This window comes from Lampetra fluviatilis, chromosome 11, assembly GCF_964198595.1.
Source record: "Lampetra fluviatilis chromosome 11, kcLamFluv1.1, whole genome shotgun sequence".
Lineage (NCBI taxonomy): Eukaryota > Metazoa > Chordata > Hyperoartia > Petromyzontiformes > Petromyzontidae > Lampetra > Lampetra fluviatilis.
In genome coordinates, this window is record NC_136285.1 from 2,521,500 (window position 1) to 2,531,040 (window position 9,541).

At 45.0% G+C, this 9,541-nt stretch overlaps 1 protein-coding gene across 2 annotated transcripts; it reads left to right on the forward strand.

The window, feature by feature from the left end:
- The first annotated feature begins 2,563 nt into the window (after positions 1-2,563).
- Positions 2,564-9,146, forward strand: THOC7 (THO complex subunit 7). Of its 2 annotated transcripts, none has more exons than XM_078860804.1 (8): positions 2,564-2,659; positions 4,502-4,625; positions 5,011-5,132; positions 6,140-6,226; positions 7,199-7,256; positions 7,874-7,940; positions 8,058-8,127; positions 8,814-9,146. In XM_078860804.1, the coding sequence occupies exons 1-8, from the start codon at positions 2,617-2,619 to the stop codon at positions 8,870-8,872; spliced, it is 630 nt and encodes a 209-aa protein (XP_078716930.1). In that variant the 5' UTR covers positions 2,564-2,616; the 3' UTR covers positions 8,873-9,146. The 2 variants fall into 2 exon arrangements, with proteins under 2 accessions (XP_078716930.1, XP_078716929.1); XM_078860803.1 differs by having other exon boundaries at positions 5,005-5,132; positions 8,814-9,071.
- Positions 9,147-9,541: the final 395 nt, after the last annotated feature.

Sequence of the window (9,541 nt, forward strand, 5' to 3'; positions counted from 1 at the left end):
TGAATATACAAATGTCATTTACGTGCTGTTATGGCACATGTTTCAATGTAAAATGATCAATGCAGTAGTTTTCTTGATGAGACTATTTGAACAGTAGCATTAGTCATTCCTTTAAGGAAATATCACAACTGACCTTTAGATAGCTCTCAAAAGATGTGACTAAACAATGCCACAGTGTGATGAGCCCAGACATTTTTTGGGCTGTAGAAGATGTGACTAAACAATGCCACAGTGTGATGAGCCCAGAAATGTTTTGGGCTGTAGAAATGCCCAGTTTACACAAACGGACAACAGTGAATAAACACGTCTAAAGAATGTTTCAATCCGTGCATATTACCAATGATCTCATGGGTTGGAAACATGGCCACTGACGATGAAAATGGAAGTAAAGCTTGAACGTTTATAAAGCAGTATGGTTACATTATTGTTTGGAATTACAAAGGCATGGGGAACACAAATTGGAAACATTGTCTTAAGAAAAGTGGGCTTGGGCATAATGTATGGCCATGGTCAAGACTGTCACCTCCGATTAGCATGGTTGGCTACGTACGGTGTGAAAGAAGTTAAACATAATGATGGAGTGGCAGCCAAAGGTTGAAGTGGCAGCCAAAGCATCCGAAAGGATGACCAACGTGGAGAATGGAGCGATGAGATGAACTTGTGCAGGAGCTTCATGGATTGTTGCACCATGAGATGGTGAATATGTGGGAAGGCTTTCATCCAGCAGTGAATAAACCATGGCTGATGACATATGAGCCATCACAGATGTGCAAGGTGAAAGTTGGCGATATTATTTTTCAGTCAGGCCCACACAATGTCCACGAATCTAGTCCCATGTTACCAGAACTCATTCTCCCAATTCCCATGTTGCCACTGCCTAGCAGGTGTGGAATTTGGCCATCTTTAACGTACAGTGCTGTATTTAAATGCTCTACTATATTATTTCAACAAATGTTATGCCTTATTAAGACCAAAATGGTCTTATGAATGGGTTTGCAAGCACACTCGACTTGCCATCCAAAGGTCGCCAGCTCGCTATTCCATCTCCCAGCGGGGAAGTTGAAACAATGAATGTTTTTTTTTAAGATCTGCCCCTGGCTTCTGTTGACTCAATAGTATAATAAATGTGGACACCACAGTTGGTCTCTGATCGGCAGGTCGCCTGTGGTCGGGTCAACTGGAGGTACTCACGCCGCTTCCGTCTGTCTGTCAACGTGGAAGAGTAGACCAAATGCCCACTCTAGGAGTTCCCTGCAGTGGAGACTCCTTCCGCCAGCAGTGGCGTGAGCAGGCAACTGCAGAGCTGCGCCTACACCCTATAACCCAGAAGCCAGGGAAAGTGGCTTTCAGCCACTGTTCGCGGGTGCCAATCGGTGCAAACATTGCTAACATTTCACTTGAAACGGTGAGTGGGTACCGGTTTCGTGCTTACCGGTTAACAACCCTGCTCCTATAACTACGGGGCATTTTTTTCCAGTAGCAAAATGATGAAAGATAAGAATTGGCTTTACCCTTTCTGGCAATAAAGCAGCTAAGATGTTCAAGCACCAAAAGTTACCTTTTGCAAGACATCAAGTCTGCATTAACCACAAGTACTTGTGTCAAAACATGCAAACAGACATGCTCTGATAATGTAGTCGGTTTCAAAGACAATGCAGAAATGATTAGAACATTTTGCCACAAGTGCTTGTGGTTAATGCAGACTAACTAAACTATTTTATTTTGCCAGGTAAACCCGCTGAGCTACACAGCTCTTGTTCATAAGCGACCTGGCCACAAATAATAGCTCAACAAAGTGGCTTATCACGTGGACATTTATAGCAGCCAAATACTCTGAACGCGTGTTTCTAAACGATCTTGTTTGCCCGTCCAATGACGGGTGTATATTGCAGTAAATCTGAAATATTCAATAGAAAACGTGTTCAGCTCATGATTATTAATGAGGGAGGGGGGGGGGTGCCCCCTGTGGAGTGACGTCACCCGCTAATGGTTATTGTGGAGGGGTTCAAACTTAATTTGGAGCTTTCGTGACTGCAGGAATTACTCTTTGGTTCTTTCGGTAAAGTCACGTATAGGGTGTTGACTGTTATGTTATCCGACTCTGTTGTATTACATTACATTTCTAAGTATACTAGATTTGTGTTTTCTATTTCATTTATACCTGATGATTGCTTGTGTTGCAATCGAAACGTCGTATGCTAGTATTTAATTAATTATTTTATCTTTATACGTGACTTTACTGAAAGAACCAAAGAGTATTGTGGAGGGGTGCGGCATGTGGAGTGACGTCACCCGCTAATGGTTATTGTGGAGAGGTGCGGCATGTGAAGTGACGTCACCCCCTCATGGTTATTGGGGAGGGGTGCGGAATGGGGAGTGACGTCACGCACGAGACACATTCTTGGCGTATTATTTCTAAAACTATATATGGAGGGAAAAACTGAAGGACCCAGCGAACTTGATGCCCCCCCCACCTAATTCCCCCCCCCCCCCCAAGTTCCCCCCCCCAAGTCCCCCCCCCCCGCGACGTCCAAAGTCCGCACCGCCCATTGGCAGCGCGTGCGCGGCCTCGCGGCCAATGAGAGGCGGCGCACAGAACGCGGTGCACGCCGGGAGATGCGAGGAACGGGCGGCATGGGGAGCGTGGCCGCCACGGACGGTACGCGGCCGTCTTTGTCTCTCTGTGTGTTTGTCTCTCTGCGTGGGGGGGGGTGGAGACAAGCGACAGTGTAGCGGTTAGCGTGCTGCGCTAAGAACCCGGCGGCCCGAGTTCGATTCACGGTCACCAACACCGGTGACGACGATCTAAACCGGTCCTGGGCCTCTTCCCCTAGGTCAGGGGTCGGCAACCAAAATAACAAGAAGAGCCATTTCTTTCCAATTCGGTACAAAATTCAGTATTTCAAGAGCCGCAATGCATCTATGTACATGTACATATCGTCAAGAAGCAGCCCGTAAAGAGCCGCATGCGGCTCTGGAGCCGTAGGTTGCCGACCCCTGCCCTAGGTCGACTTCGACTCGGCCTCAAATGAGTCCGGTGTGTCGTAGACATCGCCAACCAGGGAGACAGAGGGCGGCCCGAGCGTGGTGCCGGCCACATACCCGCTCGTGTGCCGTTCCCTCCTCCATAGGTGCTACTCGCTAGCAGCACTTGCTGCCCCAACAGTCTGTGTGGGGGGGGGGGTCTTTGTGTGGGGAGACAGTCCCGGTAGTGAGCTCCTGCGGCATCCCCAGCCACCGGCAACTTCTGTTTGGCCGGATCGAGGGGGCTCCACGGGCGCGGGACGGCCTAGGGAAGAGATGGGGAGCTGTTGCGGTACACGTGGATGTGGAGCTGAGTGGACTTGGTGTTAAGGTCGGCCTCTGGAGGAGGAGGAGGCTCGTCAAGGACGCTGCTAAACAGCTGGAGGCAGTCGCCCGCCAGCAATAGGAGGAGTGACGCTCACAACAGCGAGCGGAGCGCCGGGCGGATAAAACGCAGAAAGATGGAACAGTGGGGAGCACAGGTCGTGTGCATCTGTCAGTCAATTCAGTCAGTCCATCGAACCTGGGTCTGTCCCGTGACGTGTCAGCCGGCCTTTGGTACTTCACGTGGCCTCGAGGTGCACCTAGCCTGGCACAAGCGCCGTGGTGACGTCACCGCTGCTTAGTGGCGAGCAGCAGTATTGTTGGGGAGCGGTAGTGTATCGGTTAGCGCGCTGCGCTACGAATCCAGAAGATCCGGTATTATGCACGTGAAGGGGGCGTGTTGTCTGCTGAGTCGCATATTAAGAGAGTGTAAGTGGCTTTGGTGTAGGTGAGTGCTGGGTGAGAGTGGGTTTGGTGTAGGTGAGTACTGGGTCAAAGTGAATGATATCAGTGTAAGTGGGTTTGGTGTAGGTCAGTGTTGGTGAGAGTGGGTTTGGTGTAGGTGAGTACTGGGCAGAGGTGGGACAAAGTCATTGTTATGCAAGTCCAAGTCGAGTCGCAAGTCATCAAATTCATGACTCGAGTCTGACTCGAGTCCAAGTCACATGACTCGAGTCCACATCTCATAGGTGGGACAAAGTCATTGTTATGCAAGTCCAAGTCGAGTCGCAAGTCATCAAATTCATGACTCGAGTCTGACTCGAGTCCAAGTCACATGACTCGAGTCCACACCTCTGGTACTGGGTCAAAGTGAATGATATCTAAGCGTGAGTGGGTTTGGTGTAGGTAAGTGCTGGGTGAGAGTGAATGATATCAGAGCGTGAGTGGGTTTGGTGTAGATGAGTGCTGGGTGAGAGTGCGTTTGGTGTAGATAAGTGCTGGGTGAGAGTGAATGATATCAGAGCGTGAGTGGGTTTGGTGTAGGTGAGTGCTGGGTGAGAGTGGATGATATCAGAGTGTAAGTGGGTTTGGTGTAGGTGAGTGCTGGGTGAGAGTGGATGATATCTCAGAGCTTGAGTGGGTTTGGTGTAAGGTGCGTGCTGTTGAGTGATGGGTCAGAGTGGTTGATCTCCCGAACTGCGGTGTTCTGCAGACGAGGTGATCCGCAAGCGGCTGCTGATTGACGGAGATGGAGGCGGAGACGATCGCCGCATCAATTCCCTGCTGAAGAGCTTCATCAAGTGGTGCAGCAATGACTCGCTCTCACAGGACGAGAGGTGATGCTGCGCGGTACACGGAGCCTGGCTGCCAAATCACACACGCTTCCATTGTGTTCTTCAGAAGGCATTGTGGTATTAGTTTACATTACTTCAAGTCAAGAGCAATGCTCATCTCAAATATCAGGCCACTTTGATATGAGTTGTTTGACCACGCTCCACGCTGGTCAATGCGGGTTTGGTGTAAGAAGTCGTGTTGAGATATTACTGCTGATTTTAGTTTCAGCCAGACATCGAATTCTGTTTGGCTGAATTCATGGAGCGGTGCGCGATTCCTCCACTAACCACCCTGCCCACATCCTGCAAATCTGCGTTGTGACATGGAACCATTGTTATTTCCACGCTTCAATTTTGCTACGTGCCTGACCTGTACCGACAGCTACAGCCAGTACCAGCGAATGGTTGGAGCCCTGGCGCAGTGCGAGTTCTCTATGGGGAAAACTGTTCTGGTGCACAACATGAACCTGCGGGAGATGAACAACTATGGGAAGATCTACAAACATATCGGTGAGAACTGGAGCTGTATTTCTGCAAACGACTCGCAGCCTTGAGCCTTACAAGTGGTTTTTAAATATTTGCCAAACAACTTGTACATTTATTGTAATATCCGAAACCTATAAATATATGTCGGCTGTAACTTTAGGTTGTTAGTGAAGGAGCTGTAGATAGGATAACAGGTATATTCGGGGTTGTTTCATTGACACTTGGGAGACTGCTTCCCCCAGCGCCCAGTATGTTCAGCCTATTAAAGAGCATATATGTAGTTAAAAAGCAGAGATTTGGCGGATAAATCGCTGAAGAAGCTTAAATTTAGTTATCAGCTGCAAGGCAGGCTTTGGCAAAAAAATTCATTTGAATTCCTTATATATGTGAGGTGATAAAACACCATATATGTGAGGTAATGGCTTTTGACACTAAAAGAATAACTATATACTTCTCTGTTCCTGTATATACAGGTATACCTCGATTTAGGAAGGGGGATGCGTTCTTAAAAACACACATAAGAAAAGTGTTTAAATCGGAATGGCTTTTCTCCAAAAATTAAATACGAACAATTATGGATGTGTTTCGGATAGCCTTACTCTACTCCTAATCTAACACTATACACCTATATCACTTTTCACAGTACAGTAATAATAAAGAACAATTGAATACTATTTAATTTAAAACTAAAATAATTTACCTTTTCTGGGAACTCGCCAAAATATCTGCGTGTTGGAATGACGGGAAAGTTGATGTGGAGGCGTTACCGTTGCACTGTTGGGATACCGTGACACTGTCGCAGCCTCCTTGGTGCTTGTTTGATGATCTCATCTCGCGTGCCGTGGGAAATTTCGTTCACGCGGAAATTCTATTTCGTTAATTGAAAACTGTCCATAATTTGTGAATTGCGTGAACGCGAAACTTCGGAAACTGAACGTTGGTAGATCAGGGAATACATGTACAGCGTTTTCATGTGTTTATGCACCTTCACATATTGGTAATTCTTGCATTTTTTTCTACTCCGGCAAAAGAGGACAGCATTGCAGCTGGCCATGAAAGGATCACACAGTGCAAGCAGGAGATCCTTCAAGCCAAACGGATACGCAAGAATCGTCAAGGTAATTGCTCTCAAGTTTAGGTCCGGCTCTGCACCTTGTGTCATGGTGTGGAAGCTTCAGCAGTGCAGAACACGGTGGCTCGAAGGCTAAGACATCTAGCCCGCTTTGAGCGCATTATTCCCACTCCGCGATCTGCACTGGCTTCCAGTAAGCTTCCGTATCCAGTACAAGCTGGCTATTTTGGCCTATAAAGTAGTGCACGATCTTGGACCTACATATCTACAAGCACTCATGCGACTGGGGGCCTATGTGCTGCGATCGTCAGAGAAGGGCCGACTCTCCCAGCCACGCATCTGGCACCCGATGCTGGGTGGCCGGGCCTTTTCGAGTATCGCTCTGAGGACCTGTGTGCGCCGAGTCTCTGTTCAGGAGGGAATGCAAGACTCACTCCAGTCTGTTCTATTACGCATGTTTTCATAACGCAAATTGGATATAGCGCGATGACTGTATTAGGGAACACATTTTTAATAATGCGGATGCGAATTGGATATAATGCAGTTGAGTGAACAACTACTTCACACCAGTAGGAATAATAAGCAGTTGTACGGCTGCCTCGGCCTAGCATTACGCAGGGCGGGATGCTGCTGGATGCTTCGAGATGCTACCCACGCGCCTCAGTCTTTGTTCACCCTGTGTACGCATCTCACGTGTTATCGCGGGACTGTGCTTTATTCTATGTATATTTATTTATTATAACGCGCGATTTCCATAACGCGCTGTTCTACAGGAACACAACTACCGCGTTATAGGAGAAAATACTACTTATTGATTTCCCTCAAGTACATTTTTTGTTTATTGTTCCGTATTTTACCCGATTTTATATGAATTGTACCCCCTTGATTGGGGGTGATATTACATTCTAAATACACCTTTCAGATGTTGTACATTATGAGGTGGGTCCAGCAGATGTGTTTTAGAAGTGGAGGATCCTCGACTGTTGTGATGGTGGTTTGATGTCCTCTCCTTTCTCAGAGTATGATGCTTTGGCCAAAGTAATTGAGCAGCACCCTGATAGAAGCAAGACACTCAAGTAAGTGTTTCACAATATATTGAAATCTTTTTATTTTAGTTTGCTTTAACATCAGTATGGAATAAGCGTGTATTTGTATCGTGAATCGTGTTTACATTTACCATTGAACACATTTGTTTCATTGACATGAAAGTCAGTTGTGTTTGCAGCTCCTGTGACCCTCTGTGCTCCCTTCCCCTTTCTGACCCCCAACGTGGTAGTCACGTGACTATAGTGGCCCAAGGGGCTCAAGTAATATTGAGCTTTGGATTCTTTTAATTTCTTAAATTTTGTCAAATATGTAAGGATGTATGTTGAACTTCTTTCGTGCCGTATGTAGCCGACCGTGAAAATTAATACTAAAACACACTGCTGTATTTTTCGAATTGCTAATATTTCGTGCATTCCTATTAAAAATGAAGTTAACATGATAACATACTTTTGTTGGCAAAATAAGCATGAGCATGTTTTTTATTCAAATTTGGCAGCTGTACTGAATAAGGGTCTGTATACTAAACTGTTATTTATGAAAGATGAGTCCGATGAAAACAATTTTGGTTAGATATTCTGTGCAGAATTCCAAATGTAATATTAAAAGTTTGATCAATCAAGTTTTGTTTGTAAATGTTCTCCCTCAGGCAACTTGAAGAGCTGGACAAAGATCTCCAGAATCTGTTACAAGCAAAAGAGAGTGTTGAGAACAAGGTGATTTTTTAAAGTATTTTCTCACACTACACATACTCACTCCCGCGTGATGTGTATGATGTTGCTGACGCAATTGACTCCTGCTAACAATGTGTGCTGTGGTTCCCTGTGGTTTAGTTGGAGCTGCGGAGGAAGCAGTTCCACGTGCTTCTAAGCACCATTCATGAGCTTCAAGAGATGCTGGAGAGTAAGTCAAGTTCAATATCTCACAAAAATGTTCTGGTAACTTTCTTATCCATATTCATCGACAGTGAAACTTATCTGTCCATGCACCTATTATCCAGCCCCCAAATTCATACAGTCGTATTATGTATGCCAGTGGTTCTCAACCTTTTTTGGCAACCAAGTACTCCCTTGCCTGACCCAACATAGTCCTGAGAAATAAATGTGAATAATGAACATCAATAGTCTAACCAATTGTCCATTTTTTTTTGTTATCCTAACTAGCTAGTAACTGCAAAAAAATGTAAACATTCACCGAACGCTCTACATGCATGATGTACTTTTTTTCCGTCTGCTGGCTACTCTTGGAAATGACATTATTTACAATCAATGAGGTTATAAAGGTCTTTTATATCGTTATAAGTTACCATATGGATTTAAATGTTATCATAGTTTTTTATATTGGCAGCTTCATACATGATTATTCACCAATGACTCTCGTGTATGATATCATTTCACACATTTATGAATTGCCTCACGTACCCCCAGGGGTCTGCGTATCCCCGGTTGAGAACTACTGATGAATGCATCGATTATTCGGGTTACTGGAGCCCTTGAGCAGATAAAATGAGTGACCCGGAATCATCGGAACATTCATCATATTGAGCAGATTGTAATTTGTACATTTTCTCTTGACTCTTAACCTCACAGATGATGAAAAAGTTGCAGAGGCTGAAGGTGATACTTTGATGGAGGTGAACAGCAATTAGACCTCATTCAGCGTTTTATGCTTATTCCACATTCATTGATGTACCTGGCTCATTGTGCGTAAATTGTGTTGCCATAATTTCATAAAATGTATGTTTTATTAAGTATTGAAAAGTGTGTGCCATTGTCTGTAACTGTCATTAAAGCTCAAATAAAGTTTCAGAACTACTATTGGGTGCTCTTCATCTGAAGTAAATTGATAAATTTAAATATATATTTTCATCTACGTAAAACAAATCCCCAATTTTAATCATTGTGCTTTTGGCATCTCATAAGATGAAAAATCTATTCGGATCTCTCGCATAGCAGTGCAACCCTTGGTGTTAGAGAACGACCCATAGAACCAGATATCAGAACTATGTCTGAGATTACAAGTGACTGCTGGTATATAGAGCAAGGTGCAGCACTTTCCCACCGACTATTGTTTTTATTATCGGAGCTGAATTCAGCCAAATGAAGTGCAGGACTAAATATAATGTAATGAGTTTTTTTTTTAGTCATTGATGACCAGGCTGAGCCCATCAACTTGCTACGCTTGGAGAAGCTGGTGGACTCAAACTCAGATTTTGAGTGGTGCCATCTCAACACTGACATCTGAGCTATCTGGCCACCTCTTATTTATTTTTATTAATTTGGTGTGCATTACAATTATTTGAGAAATACATCGCATT

Coding starts and splice junctions, on each gene's coding strand:
- THOC7 (XM_078860803.1), top strand. CDS start 2,617: ATGCGAGGAACGGGCGGCATGGGGAGCGTGGCCGCCACGGACG. Junction 2,660..4,501: donor GAGCGTGGCCGCCACGGACG/GTACGCGGCCGT, acceptor GGTGTTCTGCAG/ACGAGGTGATCCGCAAGCGG. Junction 7,941..8,057: donor AAGAGAGTGTTGAGAACAAG/GTGATTTTTTAA, acceptor CCTGTGGTTTAG/TTGGAGCTGCGGAGGAAGCA.